General features: G+C 48.2%; 2 protein-coding genes across 7 annotated transcripts; both read right to left on the bottom strand.

Moving 5' to 3' along the window:
* Positions 1-450: 450 nt before the first annotated feature.
* Positions 451-1883, bottom strand: LOC142578343 (uncharacterized). The gene has a single exon (XM_075687741.1). It carries the CDS (start codon positions 1639-1641, stop codon positions 451-453), a length of 1191 nt encoding a protein of 396 aa, XP_075543856.1. The 5' UTR covers positions 1642-1883.
* Positions 1884-15400: 13517 nt separating this feature from the next.
* LOC142579807 (uncharacterized) lies at positions 15401-18171 on the bottom strand. Of its 6 annotated transcripts, none has more exons than XR_012827456.1 (4): positions 17479-18171; positions 16672-16706; positions 15797-15871; positions 15401-15727 (listed from the first exon to the last, which is right to left on the bottom strand). XR_012827456.1 is itself a non-coding variant. In XM_075690385.1 (4 exons), exons 1-4 carry the CDS (start codon positions 18020-18022, stop codon positions 15677-15679), a joined length of 324 nt encoding a protein of 107 aa, XP_075546500.1. In that variant the 5' UTR covers positions 18023-18171; the 3' UTR covers positions 15401-15676. The 6 variants fall into 6 exon arrangements, 1 of the variants encoding a protein (XP_075546500.1); XM_075690385.1 differs by having other exon boundaries at positions 17860-18171; XR_012827458.1 differs by having other exon boundaries at positions 15401-15723; positions 16672-18171.
* Between the last annotated feature and the right edge of the window lie 1052 nt (positions 18172-19223).

Genomic DNA, 19223 nt, shown 5'->3' with positions numbered 1-19223 from the left:
GGTGCGTAGATGCACACAGCGCGCCACAGTAGACCAGCAAAAATAAAATCACATGCGACAAGTCTCCCACTATCGCAGGTGGACACTTTTTCTACAACCGATATGCTATTGCGAATAAAAATGACGCAGCCTCCTGACCGCCCAACAGCATGGCACACACATACACTGTATCTAGATCGAAAAACTTGAACCATCTGTTCTGTTTGCTCCTCACTCTCAATTTTTGTTTCTTGTACAGCCAGAAGGTCAACGTCATTCTCTAAAAGCATGCGACTAATCTGACACTGCCGCCTGCGCGAACACATTCCTCGCACATTCAATGTCGCAACGCGTAGGCTAGATTTAAAGTTAGACGCCATCTCATGGGGTTGCTTGGCCAAGCGTCCTACTCACATCGCTGCTGTGGGGTTCTTGTGGTCATCGTTGAAGGCTACTGGAACGGGTCCTCCGCTAGGGCGGAGGCGTTTTAGGGGCCACCCTACTGCCAGGCGGCACGTTCGGCTTCGGTTTAAGCATAGACCGCCGCGTAGTCGATGCCTTCGTTGGAGGTTTGCCGGTGCCTGACGCAGTAGTTATTCCTGTATTGCCAGTGTCTTCGTGAGCACGCTTTGCAGCGATGCTTCCGGTCATAAGCATCTCGACGTCCGTTGCTTCCTGGCCGACTTCTTGCGGCAGTGACGATGACGCGCTTGCTGCCTTCACGCCTGCGTCGCATGTTGCAGTCTCTGGCTTCGTTTCCGGGGCTGCAGCCAAGGGCTCGCCCCCCAGGTTCGCTTCCTGGACAGCTCCTGTGGAGGGTTCAAGGGGCTTTGCAGGAGTCTTTGCCACGTCGTTGTCCTCCCTGCTAGCTTCTTCGGCATCTGCGGCGTCCATCATGTGTTCGGATACTACGTCCCTTTGGAGTGGGCCTGTAACGCTGGCATAAGAGCGCACACATTGGGAATCATCGTGGCCGAAGCGACGACAGACCCCACATCGTGGAACGCGGCACTCTCGCCGGATGTGTCCAATGCCACGGCATCGGAGGCAGAGCGGCGCTCTGCCAGGAACGAAGACGAGCGCCATATCCTCAGCAACACGCAGTTGGTGTGGTAGGTCGTCCACAGTGAGGCCCACATTTAATTTCAGCGTCACCGAGCGGGTGGTTGATCCTTTGTCAATGCAGCCCTTGACCTTCCACTTGTCTCTGCTAATTTCTGTCACTTTTCCAAACGGCGCCAAAGCCACTCGCACGTCTTCGTCCGGTACGCCATGAAGCAGCCAGTATAGCTTCAGTCGGACACCTCGATCGCGCGGGTCGATGACCATGCAGCGGTGGTCTTTAACGTTGAACGCTTCAGCTTCTAATATCTTCCTCTTGCCTTCCTCGTCCTTAAACGTCACTGCCCACAGGTGATTCATTTGGTATGCCCCGAGGGCAACCACTTCCGGCAGCAACGAAAGACGTGCAAGGCTATCTCGGACATGCTCCACTCGATATGGCCTGGCTTTCACATCGGCATGCAAAAAAACGGTGTTTAAAACAGAAGCACCTGTGGGCAGATGAGGCAGAACAACCTGGTAGTCTTCAGCCGGCTTTTCAGTACACCTGATACCACGGCCCAAACGGGCCGCTGAAACCGCCCCTACAAGGGAGCACATGATAGCACGTCCTTCCACTTCGGTAGCCAAGACGCGTCTCACTGAGCCACGAGTTCGATGCTTCAAAGCGGTACAAAAGCGCCTCTAGTGAACGCGGTGTTGCCTTAGAAACGAGCTGTTTCTAAGGCTCAGGCGTGCGTCGCTTGCTCAGGCGCACATTTCGTTGTCGCGCCGAACGCTGCGTTGCTCGACGCTCACCGCGTCCGATGCGGGGCGCGTAGTCGCTGCGCTGTAGCCCATTGTCTTACACCCCTTGGCGGGTCGACGGGAACGCTGTCGCGTTTTGATGTATGACAGCTGCCCGCATTTGTTCGGGGTCACTTATCTTTTAACGCGATAGCTTAAGGGCCCCGTGTCGCAGAAAATCCGGTGTCGGCGTGGGCCGAGTTATCCGGGAGCGAACATTCTTGTACATATTTAGGTATATATGTAGCATCCTTGCTATATGACGTGCGGTAGATGCGGGTTATCTTGCCACACCACTCCATCAATGAAGTTGCTCATACCTTGTCTTACATTCTTTTCAAAGTTATGCCTCGAAATTTTGAGAATGACAGCCCACAAACAAATGTCATGAATCACAACACCGACATCACATGCCTTTTATGCCAAATCTTCTCAGACTTAAATATCAAAAGTGCGAAACAATAAGAGAAACCTGAAAATGATGTAATTTCTCTTGGCACGATGTGGGCATTGCCTCCTGGATCGGCTCACGCAAGAGGCCGCGTTTCTACCAGAAAGCTCGCCTGCGTACATGCGTTCGCCGCCAGTGTTTCCCGCTAAATACGGCTACATAAGCTGCGGTTGCCGGGAAGCGTGAGAAGCAGTCGGGGATCTTTGAACGCTGTCGCGTTCCACTCTTAAAGGGGAAGCTTAAGCGTGGTCCAAGTTTTTTCAGTGCATCTCAATGATCAATGTGGATCCCCACGCGCTTCGCCGTTCATTAAATTGTACAGGATTCGCGAAGTCAAGAAGCCCCACGAGGTTTGCGGCTGGGCTGATTGTTGCATGGCATATATAGTAAAAAGCGCTTGTGTTGTTCAGTCCTTTCCGTGTCCTTTTTGGGCTATCTTTATTTTATTATGATTTCAATAATCTCCGTTTAGAACAAGTATTGGGCTATACCTGCACTAAAGCAGTGCACAGCGTCAGTCAAGGCCATCTCGGACGGTGTTTCAAAGAAGGCCACACCGGCAACATTCTGTATCACGAAAGTACTGAGGGCACGTCACAACGGTGTTCTATTTCGTGGCGTATAGGTGTACCTGCCAATTGTGCGGAAATGCGCGCACATCACGACGGTGTGGGATAAAGACGACGGCGTACTCACTGAAGCTCACGACCAGTGCAAGACTGGATGAGTGCACGCCTAAAAGAAAAACAAATAAATGATTGCAGAAAGAGAATCGAATATGATCGTCAATATCAGCGATATAGCTTTCTTGTGTCATCTGCTTCATATCCCCATGCCATCCGTGAATCGCCAAACCTTATGGGCACATCAGCAAACAGATGACGTGGCAATTTCGCTGCGAACCACAATTCTAAATGATACCACCGCATAGTATATCGTGTTATCGCAGTACCCCAGTTCAAACGCCGTAGCAACCCCCATTATCCCTACGGTATCCTGGCTTCAACTTCGTTGCAACGAACTGCGCTCTACGCGTGTCGATTGCGGATGGGGCGCTATCGATTTAAGGCTACCTGCACCCTTGCGTCCCCTTGGTACACCTGTGGCAACGGGTGACATTGCGAACCCGTAGTTCTCTACAGGCCTCTGAAGATAGCAGACAGTACACGTCAGCTATGTCTCAGGCTAGGTGGTGGTGCGTGCCGAGCGCAGCGCAACGCTCGCGAGAATGCGAGCGTCTGCTACTTTATTCACGCGACGGCAATGCTCCTGCCGCTACAGAGCCCCCCCTCCCCTCCCCCCAACCCCCTATATAGAGGAGAACTCCACGAGCTATGTGAACTCCAGATGACGCGGGGTGTCGTGGAAGTCACCTGGGGCGGTGTTCTGGAGGAAGGCAGTAGAGTGAAGTCGCACAGCGGCGGAGTAGGCTGCAAGGTGGCCTCAATGCAGGTGGGCTTGAGGCGCTCGAGCGCAATTGTGTCAGGTCGCCCGTTGATGCTCGCGACGTAGATATACTCGGGCAGCACTCGAGAACGGGATTTCGACCGGACTAGTGTTGTTGAAGCGGTTTCCGGACAGCACAGTTGCACACGAAGGTGTGGGTAGCACAGCCGAAAGCTGGAGAAACGTACGAAGCTCTTTTGTCTTGCTAACGTGTAGGAACGGCGCGAAGCTGATTTCATTTCATTTCATTTCATTTATTTACTCTCAGGGCCGTTCGGCGTTACAGAGAGGAGGGGCTATACAAAAATGCAAATGGCTATACACGAATATATTTTTAGTAGGCAGGTTAATGAAGATGATCATGTACAGTAGACTTGAAGACTTCGGGTACTGCGATGGACACGATGGAGGCAGGAAGGTGGTTCCAGTCCGCGCTTGTCTTCGGAACAAGCGAATCAAAATAAAGATTAGTCCTGCAGCTTGGCACGCCAACTTTGAACCGGTGGTCCATGCGGGATGAAAAGTAAATAGGAGTAATAAAGAGTGATTGCTTAAGAGTGTCAGTGGTGAAATATATTTTGAGAAATAGGCATAATCGAGAAATACGACGGCGTAAGGAAAGGTCAGGAAGATCTAATGTTTTCTTCATTAGCGTTACACTGGCTGAACGAGAATAATTAGAGAGTATAAAACGAGCAGAACGATTTTGGATGGATTCGAGGGCTTGTATGAGCGATTTGGTGTGAGGATCCCAAACGGAAGAAGCATATTCTAGCTTCGGGCGCACAAGAGTATTATATAGAAGTAGTTTTAGGGACACAGGAGCCAGGGAAAAATTACGTCGAAGGAAACCAAGTGTGCGGTTAGCATTATTAGTGATATGTGCAATGTGCTTTTTCCATGATAGGTTGGCAGTAATGTATACGCCAAGATGCTTATAATCAGAGACTGAAGTTAAAGAAGAGTTATTAAGGAAGTAGGTGCATGAAGACTGGCTAGGCGTTCGCGTTATTCTCATTGCTTTGCACTTACCAATATTTAGTTTCATAGACCTGGTGTGACACCAAGTGGAGATGTTATCCAGATCAGATTGAAGAATGGCTGCATCAGAAGGTTTATATATTTGTCTATATATTACGCAATCATCAGCATAGAGTCTAATGTGTGAGTCAATGGAATCAGCAAGGTCGTTAATATAAATTAGAAAAAGCAGAGGACCTAGTACGGAGCCTTGGGGGACTCCGGATGTTACGGGGCATACAGGTGAGTCACAGTCATTAATTGAAACGTACTGGGTACGGCCCTGCAAAAAACACTCGATCCACTTCATCAGATTAGTATCAAGGTTGAGTTTACTAAGCTTGAGAAGTAGTAGTTTATGTGACACAGTATCAAATGCTTTCGCGAAATCTAAAAAAAATGCAATCCACAAGGGATGAACAGTCCAAAATGGAAAACAAGTCATTAGTAAACGCGACCAGTTGAGTTTCACAGGAGTGGTGTTTGCGAAAACCATGCTGATTAGGTGTGAAGAAACAGTTCGATTCTAGATGCGACATTAGGTTAGAATATATTATATGTTCAAGCAGTTTGCATGGAATTGATGTTAATGAGATAGGCCTTTAGTTGTGGGGGCTATGAACATCACCAGATTTAAGCACCGGAACCACCTTTCCCACCTTCCAGTCGTCCGGTAACGTGGCGCTCTGTAATGACTGAGAAAAGACATACGACAGTATAATGGATGAATAAGTCGGGGTGTTTTTCAGAAACTTGTAGTTAATACCATCGGTACCAGCTGACGATGAAAGCTTCGCAACTTGAATGAGTTTACAAATGCCTTCCCAATCGATAAGGATAGGGTCCATTTGAAAGAAGTCAGGTGCAGAAATAATAGGAACGGTTATTGGTGCAACATGTGAAAAATATGATGTGTCATTAAGTAAGATACAGCACTGTTTATTTGATACAAATAATCCTTCATCGTTCTTCAAGCGAACTTCTTCGGATTCGCGCATGCCGATAACATTCCAAAATTTGCGTGGATTTGAAGTAAGTAAAGAGGGAAGGGTTGAATGAAAATAATTGTGTTTAGCACCGACGAGAGCACGTTTATATTCCGCAGCGGTAGATTGATAAGCTAACCTTGCTCTGTCAGTCATAACATTCTTGCAGCGGCGGAACATGCGCTTTTTCCTGTTTAGTAAGCGTTTTAATGACAAGTTGAACCACGGCGAACGCCTCTTGCTAGATATTCTTCGTAGCGGAATATATTTATCGATGAGTGCTTTGACTTGCATTTGAAATAATCGCCAGTTCTCTTGCACTGTGCGTTCCCAGAACTGTGGCAAGAACTCGTCAATGAATTTTTCCAAAGCAGTATTAATGGCTTGAAAGTCTCCCGTAATCGCGGATTATTTTCGAATGTTGCGATGTGCGGCGCGAGCGCGATGGCGTAGTAAAATGGATTGTAAGGTGGTCACCATAGAGTTACTATACTGACTCTAGAGGACAAGCTACCCATAGGGCCCATGCATTGAAATCGGGAACCGCAAGAGCGCCGCCATGTTGCTACGCGCCGAGGTTGCCAGCTCCTGAGACGCTTGCTAGACTTGGTGACAGTAGTCAGTTTTAATCCGGCAACAGTAGCAGCGTAGCAGCATGGCGTCTCGCTTGTACTGTCGTGATGTGTGCGTGCAGCCGTGTGTTTGGGCTTTATAAGTTGGTTCTTTATTCTATGTTGCGGGACGGTGCGGGTGTGGTCCATGTTGGCCGTACAGGTGGCAGTTATGCAACCGAGGGATGATCCTGTTGAAGTTTCCGGTGGTATGCGGTTTTCAGCGGTCACGCCTGTTGCAGGAGTGTCACTCGACGAGGTTACGAGCTCGAAGCTGTGGTCAGATTCCTCGTTGGCGTTCCGTAATTCTATTCGCACGGGCGCGGTATGTTGCAAAAGCCGCTTTCGCGATCAATCGTCGCGACGATAGATCGGGCTTTTTTATTATTATAAGCACTGATCCAGTTGGGGTAGGGCACATGTAACCGGTAACACTGAACTTAGTGTCACACATTACTTCCCCCCTTCCTCTGGCTTCTGGATTGGATTGGCGCGGCTCGCTACGTGCTTACGCGCGCTTTTCTGAGCGCAGATTGATGTGCGCCTGGTTTCTGCACTAGACTTTTATACGGTCGCTTTTTCGAGCGCAGATTGGTGTGCGTCTGGTGTGTGCACTGCGCTTTTATACGATCGCTTGTCGCTGCTTTCCTTTTCTCTGGCTTGATTCGTTGCGGCTTGGTGCTGGCGCGCATACTTGGTGCGCGCCTGCTTTTTTTTTTTTTTTTTTTTTTTTGCGCTGGTCTTCGAACACATCGCTCGCTGCTCGCGAGCGATATATAAGGAAGTGCTGCGCCGCGGGCGTACCGTGTATGTAAGCGCGCCAGAAAACTGCGCCTTGCTTTCCATTACTTTGTCATGTACCTTAATTACCACTGGGTAGCACCGAGCGATCGCTTCTAACAAACGCAGAAATGAGTCTTCGCAGCGCGTGTGGCCATTATTTGACTCCCACCACAGCCATGTGAGGTGCGACTCCAGCAGCGGTGCAGTTAATTACCCTGCAGCCGGCGGAGAGGAGTTGGCGCTTCAGTTTATTAACTTGCTAGTTTTTGCGTGTGAACGCCCGTGATAGCTCGTGAGGTCGTGCGGGACGAGCTGCTGGCGCGACACCCACTCGGTGGCCCCGAAGGATTGTGCAAATTGATGAATGCCTCCTTCGCGGCAAGCGAAAACACAATCGAGACCGCCTGATGGGCGCGCGACAAGGTTCCGCCGAGCCGGCAAAATCACGGCGGCATTGCAGACCTTGGACCATGGGTATTCGGCATGACCTGCGTGATCACCGGGCAGTTCCGACTATTCAAGGTCGACAGACGAGACGCGGCGACGCTAGGCCCCATTATTGCAGCCAACGTTGAACCGGGGACCACCACCCACACTGCAGTGATGAATGGGCCGCATACAACTGCATCCCGAACTTAGTGGATGCTAACGGAGTGAGCCTCAATCTGCAATGGGAAACTAAACCAGACAGCATGAAATTTGTGGACCCGATCACGGGCGTTCACACGCAAACAACGGAAAGTTATTGGCATGCAGAAAGTGAAGCGCCACCTCCTCTCCGCCTGGAGTCGCACCTCACATGGCTGTGCTGGGTAGTCAATTAATGGCCACACGCGCTGCAAAGACTCATTTCTGCGTTTGTTAGAAGCGATCGCTCGGCGCTACCCAGTGTGAAGGTACATGACAAAGTAATGAAAAACAAAGCGCAGTGTTCTGACCCTTTGCTTTTGTATGAATGTTTCCCGGCATTGGTGCGCGCTTACGTACACGGTACGCCGGCGGCGCAACGTTTTCTTATATATAAGAGCGAGCAGCGAGCGATGTGTTCAAAGACCAGCGCAAGAAAGCAGGCGCACACCAAATATGCGCGCCTGCACCTAGCCGCGCCGAATCAAACCAGAGAAAAGGAAAGCAGCGACAAGCGATCGTATAAAAGCCTAGTGCAAAAACCAGACGCACACCAATCTGCGCTCCGAAAAGTGATGGTGTAAATACCTAGTGCAGAAACCAGGCACGCATCAATCTGCGCTCCGAAAAGCGCGCGCAAGCACGTAGCGAGCCGCGCCAATCCAATCCTGAAGCCAAAGAAAAGGGGGGATGTAATGTGTGACACTAAGTTCAGTGTTACCCATGTAACCTACAAACGGAAGTCTCAGGAGAGCACCTGAGATTATAATAAAGCAGGCGGCGCAGGAACTCCAGGGCACCCAAGGGACAGTGGGGGGATCAAAGCTCGAAGCAGAACGGTACGTAGGTTGGGGCCGCCGAGGCAGGTGTGTGCCAGGAAGTGTTCGCACGGACAGCTCCCCTGGCACGCGCAGCAGAGCCTCGCAAGGTCGAGATACCTTAAAGGCACCTGCGCCCATCATTTTTCTTTTGCCTCGGTGCAGTGTGCACGATTAAAGAGAATAATATGGAGGGCATCCGGTGCAGTCGCGAATGCGTCATGACAAATGTAGCTCGCGTCGCCTGGCGTGTGCAGTAATATCAGAGTTGGTTGTGTGAACTTTATGCATAATACGCTTTGTTACGGTACCTTAACGCAATGGGTCTAGAGGACGGTGTTGGTACATTTTTTCGTACCGCCCTAATCCTATACCCCCTACTACAAACACACACACACATACCCCCCTCTTTTTATGTATACATACAATTCCTTGCCATGACGGATCCATAGCCTCCTTTATTTTTGAAAAATAGAGGAGGCTATGGACCAATTGACCAGTTCGAGTTGTCAACTTGTCAGTAACTGTCATAGGAATCACTGTATTAAACACAATTCCACGATTGGATTGTTTACTTTCATTTTTTGTTGTAACACTGAGGACTACATAGAACTTTATTTTGTATATGTGAGAGAAGTATGTGGATATCACGAGCTTAAGCCAATGTGCGATACACAGACAAAGCAGCTGCTACAACATGAACTGCATTGAGGGCCACACAACACATACGTAATTAAAGGTGCAAAATATAGGGGGAAGCTTCAAAATACGCTCTGTAGCACTGCAAAGTGTAACATATATTGTATGTGTACAATAAATCCCCGCAGGGGCGTCTGCGTCAGCAGGCGTTTGGTGTGTTGCGACACCACGTACCCGAGCACACGAGGGTTGGACCCTCCCGCGTCTAACCGTGCGCGGCCTAGCCGTGTCCGGGGAAAGGGGGATCCTGGAGGCTGAGCCGATGCCGGGTGTTCGGACCTTTAAGGCCCCCGGCGGAGGCAACACACCTCTTTGGCCTCTGCTTCACGTAGACGGCACCCCCGGACTGAACCACCCGGGGGAAATCGGTAGTTGCCTTTTCCTGTCTCTCTCTCCCTATTATCTTCGTCTATCCCTCACTTTCCACCTTTCCTGTCTTCTTCTGGTTTCCTTTTACTTCCAATTTTTCCAGGCAGCAAGGGTTAACCTTGTGTGGATAGCCAACCTTGGTTATTTCATATTTGGTTATAGTGGTAATGTACAGCTGGCGTTTGCAGGCCGTGTTTCACAGGTCCTGCAGCGTCCCCTTGTAGGACTCCACGGTGGGTGGCTGGCGTTACTGCCGAAATCTCACATATCTTATGGCTAACTCCTTCCCCCCACTCCCTGATCGCTCTCAGAAAAGAGGGCGCACCGATGAAGTATTCAAATTTCTTGGTCGGGAAAAAGAATCTTTCCCTCGTTTCCACGTCATCCATTCTGAAAAACCAGCTAAACCAGTGCGAACAATTTCCCCATTCCTTGTATCGAAGTCCCTTACCGAAGTTTTTGGCCCAGGCTATAAGGCGTCGAGGATGGCTAGCGGTGACCTCCTCTTGGAGCTCCGCGATCAGAAACAATTTGAAAAACTGCCTAAACTAGTATCATTTGGGGAGACCCAAATCGTAGTAACCCCGCACCGTACGATGAATACCACCCGCGGCGTTGTCTCGGACGATGATTTGCTGGAGCTCTCTGAGGCTGAACTCTTGGAGGACTTCAGTGAACAGAATGTTATAAATGTCAAAAGAATCAAGATGAGGCGAGATGGTAAAGAAATCGCGACCAAACACTTAATACTCACCTTCCATTCAAGTGTCCTGCCCCAGTCAATCGAGGCCGGGTACATCAAGCTCCGAGTAAGACCGTATGTGCCAAATCCCCTGAGATGTTTCAAATGCCAACGTTTTGGCCACAGCTCGCAGAGCTGCCGAGGCCACCAAACATGTGCAAAATGCAGTGCCCATGAACACACGTCTGAAGCTTGCGCGAACTCTTTGCATTGTGTAAACTGTGATGGAGAGCACGCCGCGTACTCGCGGTCGTGCCCATCTTGGAAAAAAGAAAAAGATATTGTCACGATCAAAGTGAAAGAAAATATATCATTCAAGGAGGCACGTAGGCGGGTGGCATACCTGCCTAAGAACACATTTGCCGAAGTGGTGCGTCAGGGGGCAGCTCCACAACGGCCTCCGGCGGCTGTCCGACCCACACCCAGTGAGGCGGCAGTGACGCCATCCGCCCCCTCGGCGACTGCAGCTAACGCTGCTACGCCAACACAGCAGGCGGGGCCAACGACCCCGAAGGTGGGCGCAGCCGAGGCTACCCTAACCTCCCCGGCCCCATCCAGCGCTGGCAACAGCCGGCGCAGCCAGATCCCTCAAGGAGCCCCATCGACCTCCGGGCTGGCGGGCGCAGGGGTCTTGCCTTCTGAGGCAGGACCCTCACAGAAAACTTCTCGCTCGCAAGAGCATGTGTCCGGCGCCTCGCAAGAGGCAATGGACACTTCACCTGTCCTCACGGCGCGCCAAGCGCCTAAGGAGCGGCGAGGCTCCCTCGAACGCTCCAGAAAGGGCAAAACCCCGATTACAGGGCCTAGAAAGAGCTCTGTAATCTAAGGCATAATTTCCATTTCCGTACACACAGCACTTATTTACATTAAATATGAATACACAAATTATTCAATGGAACATCAGAGGACTCCTTAGAAACCTTGATGACTTGCAAGAACTCATCCACAAACATAATCCAAAGGTGCTGTGTTTACAGGAAACACACCTAAAATCGAAACACACAAACTTCCTCCAAACGTATGTTACGTTTCGCAAAGATCGCGATGATGCCGTCTCATCATCCGGTGGTGTTGCGATTCTCATTCATAAAAGCATAGCCTGTCAATATTTACAGCTACAAACGGCCCTTGAAGCAGTGGCGGTTCGAATTGTTTTGCTAAACAAACTTATCACTATTTGCTCGATTTATATACCCCCACACTACAAACTAAGCAAACATGAATTTCAGTCCTTCATAGATGAATTGCCAGAACCTTACGTTGTACTTGGGGATTTCAATGCGCACAACAGCCAGTGCGGCGACTCTCGAATAGATGCGCGAGGTCGTCTTGTTGAACAGCTCCTCTTCTCTTCTGGTGCATGCCTGCTGAATAAGAAGGCACCCACATATTATTCTCTCGCCAACAGAACATTTTCATCAATTGACCTCAGCCTAGTTTCCCCGTCTATACTGCCTGAACTCGAATGGGAAGTTATGAACAATCCTTACGGGAGCGACCACTTCCCCATACTGATAAAAACATCTAAAGAAAACGAATATCCTCCACAAGCTCCTCGGTGGAAGATAGACACAGCCGACTGGCAGAAATTTCGAACTCTCTCTTGCATCTCATGGGCTGACCTGTCTTCTTTAGAAATTGATGCTGCTTTGGATTATCTTACAGCATTCATAATAGATGCCGCATCAAAATGCATATCCGAAGTAAGTGGTTTCGAATGCAAACCACGTGTACCGTGGTGGAACAGCGAATGTCAGACCGCCCGTAAGAATCAGAACAAGGCGTGGGGGTTGCTGCGAGCTTCTCCCATCGCTGAGAATCTTGTCAACATTAAAAAAATAAAATCCCAAGGTAGGAGAACCCGCCGGCAGGCCAGAAGAGAAAGCTGGCAAAAGTATCTATCGAGTATTAACTCGTTTAGGGATGAGGCCAAAGCCTGGAACAGAGTAAATAGGATTAGAGGGCGGCAAACACATTCACTCCCCCTGGTAAACACAAAGGGCGATACACTGAAAGATCAGGCCGACTCACTTGGGGAGCACTTTGAGAGTGTATCAAGCTCAAATCATTATTCGCAATCCTTCCTAAAATATAAACAAATAGAAGAATGCAAGCCACTCATCAATAAATGCCGACAGAATGAACCGTACAATTGCCCTTTTAGTGCTGCCGAGTTGAAAGCTGCCTTGAGCGCATGCAAGAGCTCTGCACCGGGATCCGATAGAATCATGTATGAAATGCTCAAAAACTTACACAATGACACGCAAGTAACACTACTTACACTTTTCAACACTATCTGGGACGCAGGGTACCTTCCAACGGCATGGAAAGAAGCCATTGTGGTCCCTGTTCTGAAACAAGGGAAAGACCCTTCTTCAGTGGCAAATTACCGCCCGATAGCCCTCACAAGCTGCATGTGTAAGGTATTTGAAAAAATGATAAATTGGCGACTCATCCATTTCCTTGAACAAAACAAAATGCTTGATCCCTCTCAGTGTGGCTTCCGAGAAGGGCGCTGCGCAACCGACCATCTTGTACGTATTGAAGGACATATTCGTGACGCGTTTGTACACAAACAGTTCTTCTTATCGATATTCCTCGATATGGAGAAGGCGTATGATACGACCTGGCGCTGCGGAATCTTGAGAGATTTGTCAGAAATGGGCATTCATGGTAATATGCTAAACGTAATAAAAAACTACTTGTCCAATCGTACCTTCTGGGTGAAAGTAGGCAACGTACTGTCACGTCCTTTTGCACAAGAAACCGGTGTACCCCAGGGTGGCGTGCTCAGTTGCACACTCTTTATTGTTAAGATGACAACACTTCGTGCTTCCTTACCACCGGCCATTTTGTATTCCGTCTATGTGGACGACATTCAAATGGGTTTCAAATCCTGTAACCTCGCAGTGTGCGAGAGACAGGTACAGCATGGTTTGAACAAGGTGTCAGGGTGGGCAGAGAAAAATGGATTCAAAATCAATCCTCATAAGAGTTCTTGTGTTTTGTTTACAAGGAAGAGAGGCCTGGTTCCGGATCCCTGCTTAGAAGTGTGTGGACAACAGATACCTGTAAACAAAGAGCACAAATTTCTAGGTGTCATACTTGACTACAGACTCACTTTCGTCCCCCACATTAAACATCTTAAAGAAAAATGTCTGAAAACAATGAACATAATGAAACTTCTGTCCCAGACTACGTGGGGTAGTGACAGGAAGTGTTTAATGAATCTATATAAAAGCCTCATTCGATCGCGACTAGACTATGGTGCCGTGATTTATCACTCTGCCGCCCCGAGCGCACTAAAGATGCTAGACCCAGTGCACCATCTAGGAATCCGACTGGCCACTGGCGCTTTCAGAACGAGTCCCATACAAAGTTTATATGTAGAATCAAATGAGTGGTCACTTCATCTGCAGAGAACATACATCAGCCATACATATTTTCTGAAAGTCCACTCAAATCCTCAACATCCCTGTTTTAATACCATTAATGACATGACATATGCTACACTCTTTCGCAATCGTCCCTCCGTAAGACAGCCTTTCTCGCTGCGTGTGAGGGAGCTTAGTGAAGAAATGCACGTTCCACTCCTCGAGCTTCGCCTAATGCATCCAGCCAAGCTGCTACCTCCTTGGGAGTGGCAGCTCATACAATGTGATATATCTTTCGTGGAAGTCACAAAGCATGCTCCAGAGATTGAAATCCTAACGCATTTCCGGGAACTCCAGCACAAATACTCCTGCACGGAGTTCTACACAGACGCATCAAAGTCACACGACGGGGTGTCCTATGCAGCCGTCGGTCCATCCTTCTCGGAATCCGACGTATTGCATCCGGAAACTAGCATCTTTACGGCTGAGGCCTATGCACTGCTGTCGACCGTAAAACATATAAATAAATCACAACTCCCGAAATCAGTTATATATACGGACTCCCTCAGTGTTGTGAAGGCCTTGATGTCTTTCTGTAATCACAAAAATCCAGTATTTAATGAACTCTACTCCGCACTGTGCAAATCATATATATCTAACCAACATGTGATCATATGCTGGGTGCCTGGACATAGGGGCATCGAGGGAAACGTTCTAGCCGACCAGATGGCCACATCAATCTCATTGCATGCAGTTAACTCTACTGCTTCGGTCCCTGTCACAGACCTGAAGCCTTTCTTAAGAAGGAAACTACGAAACCACTGGCAACGCATGTGGGACGAAGAAATAAATAATAAATTGCATGTAATAAAGCCACAATTAGGTTTCTGGCCTCCTGTAACAAAATCCCGCCGGACAGATGTCCTATTCTGCCGTCTAAGAATAGGACACACTTTTGGCACACATAACTTTTTACTCACGGGAAACGAGCCTCCAACCTGTGGTAGATGCGGGGAAAGGCTGACCGTCCTCCACGTCCTACTGGAGTGTCGGGAAGCCGAATCCGAAAGAAAAAACATTTTCTCTTAGCATACCGCCACCACATCCCCCTTCATCCTGTTATGTTACTTGGTCCAGAACCACTCTTTGACACCAGCGCCGTCCTAGGTTTTTTGAAAGATGTTGTGTTGCATGTTATAGCCCCACACGTTCGTAGCGCTTCCTCTCTCCAGAGGATGCCGCTGCGATAATTATTTTGAATAGCACATGCCTCTAGGCCCTTGTGGTTCAAGGGCTCGGGTGAGGCAGTAGTGCTGTAAGCAATTTAACATCTCGCATATTTTAAACAATGCATCATTCTTTTACGATGGATTTTAATGTTCATAGTCATCGCCATAATTTTATAGCACGTAGATTTTACGCACTTTACAGCGACTATTTTTAGGCCACTTTACAGCCAAGTCACATCTTCCATAATACATCGTTAGCACTACCACTTGTCATGGCGCTCTTTGGCCAAACCTGGCCCTTGCGCCACAAAATACCACACATCATCATCATGTGTACAACAAATGTTCAAAAATACAATGCATCAATGTCCCATTTGCCTTCAAGTTTATTATCAAGTTCAAGTTTACTCAAGTTTATTATGAGCATATGTACAACAGGAATCTACTGACACACCCGTAGTCAAGGTGGCTGTTCGAGGTGTGCTGGCTGCCTCAGTGTAAGAAAAAGAAATTGGGTGAATGTCGACACCAGTGCCACTGCTTCTTGCCTCTGACCTGCACGTGCCTCCACGGCATCTTTGTGCACAAGTGTGCTGGCGTGGCGAAGGAGTCATCCAAGAGAAAGGGTATCGTTTACATGGAGAAGTGGCTGTTCACGTTGCCTGCCGCTTTCCCTCAAATGTTTCCTTGGCGACTAGGGTGACACACCGCCAGTCAAGGTGGCTGTTCGAGGTGTGCTGGCTGCCTAAACGAAAGAGAAAGAAAAAAAATTAGATGAATGTCGATACCAGTGCTATTGCTTCTTGCCTCTTACCTGCATTTGCCTCCACGGCCTCTTGGCTTGCGGAGTCTGTATGAGGGAGCTGCTGTGACTAGGCGTAGGCATTGTCTAAGCTAAAAGAAAAGGCCATTCAAATGGGAAATTATTGAAATCAATGCAGTTATGTCTGCTTCTTGCACTCTTCTTGCCCAAAAATTTTCAAACATAGTGTCCAGTACACACCAGGACTTTGACTGCTTCTGCTTTTTACCTGCAGGTGTTGCTGCGAGATCCTTAGTATGGCTGCGTGCAGCATTGTAACACTTGGTGGAGGCATTTGAAGTGGTAGCCAAAAATATAAAGACTCATCCTTGTCTGCACGAATGCTTTCAATTTCTAAATGCAGTGGTAACTATCACTATTAGTGCAAGGCCCCCCACAACTATGCGGCAAGTTCCATAGCTCGAAACTGAATTTTTCCTTTAGTGTTTCACAAGACGTCTGATATGTCCACATTAGATGTGATGTGTTTGTTTTTATTTCCCACTGTGGAGAGAGCATCATTAAATAGTTTTTTTTATTTTTGCTTGTCTTGTTTTTTGGTTTATTTCTGAATTTATCAAGCACCAGTCTCATGATGCTAAAATGACTTATGTAATGGCAATCAGCTTTTGTTTTGCAGAAAAACAACGCATTTCCTGACCCATTGTTTGACATCCCCTCACTCGCATAATTTTGCAGAGTATTCTACCTATATTGACTTACTTGACCTCCACTAAAGAGTCTTGCATTTTCAAATATGACTCTTTCCTTAAAATCATTCGACACTTCTCATAATTTCTGTACCTTGGGCTTCGATACTCTGCATTCACCATTTTTGCTTGTTTCTGACTAAAAATGTCTTCTTTAATTTAGAGCTTAAATTTTACCTTTGGAACACACGGAAGGGCTTGCCATTGCATATCTGCATAAAAGGGAAACATGTTTCATTAAACATTTGCAAAATCCAATTGAAGATTGATGAATGCAGCTTGCAGTGTGATATGACTGAATGAGCCATAAAAGTAACTCATCTCACTTGGTAAATTAAAGCACATATTAGTGTGATGTGCAAGATACGTTACACTAACGTGGTGGGTTCTCTTGCTTATACAGCAAAATAATCGGTGCGCGAGAAAAAATTATCTTTGCATACCCCTTGTATACACTGATTTAAGGAGAATGAGCTGGAGCTGTCCACATGATCTACTTATTTTACCTGCGAGTATGGTCAACAAAAATGTGTCCCAGCTGCTTAGTGGTACTCGGGATTATGTCAGTATTGCATATGTGCCTGTTGTCTAAAATAATTGAATTTTGAAAATGCTCGCAGGGATCTGATGTGCATATCTGCAGTTTATGAATACATGTAAAAGACTCAGCATCAAGTGCAAGTGAACGTTCCCGCAGGCCCGGAGTCAATCATGCAAATAGATTCGCTGCACAAATTTGTGACCAGAAAAGATATTCCATATGAAATGGCATGCAAGGAGGTGTTGAAAATATTGCACAGTTAATAAAACGCCTACGCTATTAATATGTGGGTTGATGCACTCGTTATGCAAAACGGAGGTGAGGCGTGCAGACAGGACACAAGAGTAGAGTATTTACAAGCAAACAACACGAGCGCCGCCCACTTCTCTACTCTTGTGTCCTGTCTGCACGCCTCACCTCTGTTTTGCATAATGAATCCTTACCAAGTAGCTGAGCTTTCTGCCGTTCTAAGTCTCGATGCACTCGATTTCGTCCGCATTAGGCACTCGCCTCTTGATTACTTCGTGGCACAGAAATACTCGGCATCAGGCTGTTTGTCTGCTGTGGCCTTTGTAGAAGCATGATTGTTCAAAGTGCAACAATTAAACAGATTCTTTGAGTTGCTTGCGGCTTCGCCAGTACAATTCCGGTGCGCTGGTCCGCCTGTCCAGCAATTTCCTACTGAAGGGAAACCTGCAAATAAAAACACCGCTCCGCATGTAGAAAAATGCTCTACTGTGACGCTTCTCAAACGATTGTGATGCACCACAAGAGCTGCCTACTCGCGTGATATTCTCAACAAGGAGATACATTTGTTTACTTACATGTGAAGGTATATGCCAGAGCACTTCGGGGCTTCGGTGGCACACAAGGCACGAGTGTGTGTGCCATAGCGTCCGATGTCGACGCGCGATCGCATGTCAAACCTAAACTGTACGAAACTACTACGCATCCAAAAAACAGATTCGAAACCGAAATTCGCGTCATCCTTTATTGCAAGAATGCGTACATCGTGATTTACATAAGTCGCGGACTTAGCGATCGCTTTCTGTAAACTTAATATTAACGTACCACCTTCATAAAGCCATCAGGTATGCGTTTTTATATGAGAAAGCATAAGGTGACCTGTACTTGCTTTCAGCTCTTTCAATAGTAATTGCGCTGGCCACATTGACCAGTAGCAACAGGGCTATGGTGGCTACCATAACAGGGCGGCGCCCTAGAGGTTCCCACTTTTCCGGCCCAGCTTTTCCTCTAGAGTTGTTCTACTAACTCTATGGTGGTCACTTAGACCTGGCACTAGCGTTAGGTTCGAAACGTAATCTACAGCTGTCCACAAGGAAGTTTTGTCAATGGTTGCGAAGAAATCGCACGGAAGTCGTAGCTGGGTGCCGTAAACTAACTCAGCACAGGAGCAACCCAGGTCGCTCTTGAGTGCAGTTCTGATGCCAAGAAAGACGAGACGCAGTTAGAGCGCCTACTTCTCAAGCGATTCATGTGCCATCAGCGAGGACTTGAGATGGCTGTGAAAATGCTCAACAAGTCCATTGGACCGCGGGTAGTAAGCCGTAGTGCAGAGACGCGTAGTTCCGAGGTGCTTCAGCAGCTCTTGGAAAAGGGTAAAACCAAACTACCGAACGCGATCCGTAGCACTCGTTGAGGGACAGCCGAAACGGGCAATCCATGTGGACACAAAGGCTGCTGCAACTGTGGGCGCCAGGATGTCGGAGGTGGGCGTAGCCTCTGGCCATCGTGTGCAGCGGTTGATGCACGCAAGTATGTAACAGTAGCCCGTCGAAGGTAGAAGAGGGCTGACGAGGACCAAGTTCACAGTGTCAAAACGGGCATCCGGTTGAAGAAAAGGCTTGGGAGGATCGAGGTACGGCGTGACGCTAAACCTTGGAAAGTTGACACGGCAAGCAGCAGCGAACCCAGCCGCCAACTTGTGTGTTTATCCTGGGCCACACAAAGCGACTGGAAAGAAGTTTGGGCGTTGCGCGAATTCCAGAATGCGACAGATTTTGGACTGCCTCGGACACATGTCCGCGAAATGATGGCGGAATGAATGGTCGAGGTGTGCCGGTAGAAATGTTGCAGACAACCGATGAACCACCTGCAGTCAGAACGACGTCTTCTAATCTCAAGGATGTTGACGAACTCCAGAGGATACGAAGTTCAACGTCGTCGT

Source organism: Dermacentor variabilis, chromosome 4 (assembly GCF_050947875.1).
Source record: "Dermacentor variabilis isolate Ectoservices chromosome 4, ASM5094787v1, whole genome shotgun sequence".
Lineage (NCBI taxonomy): Eukaryota > Metazoa > Arthropoda > Arachnida > Ixodida > Ixodidae > Dermacentor > Dermacentor variabilis.
The sequence above is the reverse complement of the archived record's forward strand: the minus strand, read 5'-3'. Positions and strand labels throughout refer to the sequence as shown.

Excerpts from the sequence above, each read along its gene's own strand:
- LOC142578343 (XM_075687741.1), bottom strand. The coding sequence starts at position 1,641 with ATGTGCTCCCTTGTAGGGGCGGTTTCAGCGGCCCGTTTGGGCCGTGGT.
- LOC142579807 (XM_075690385.1), bottom strand. The coding sequence starts at position 18,022 with ATGACGCGAATTTCGGTTTCGAATCTGTTTTTTGGATGCGTAGTAGTT. Across the intron at positions 16,707-17,859 it reads TCTGGCATATACCTTCACAT|ATATGCAATGGCAAGCCCTT; the intron begins GTAAGTAAACAA and ends CCTTTTATGCAG. Across the intron at positions 15,728-15,796 it reads GGCCGTGGAGGCAAATGCAG|GCAGCCAGCACACCTCGAAC; the intron begins GTAAGAGGCAAG and ends TCTTTCGTTTAG.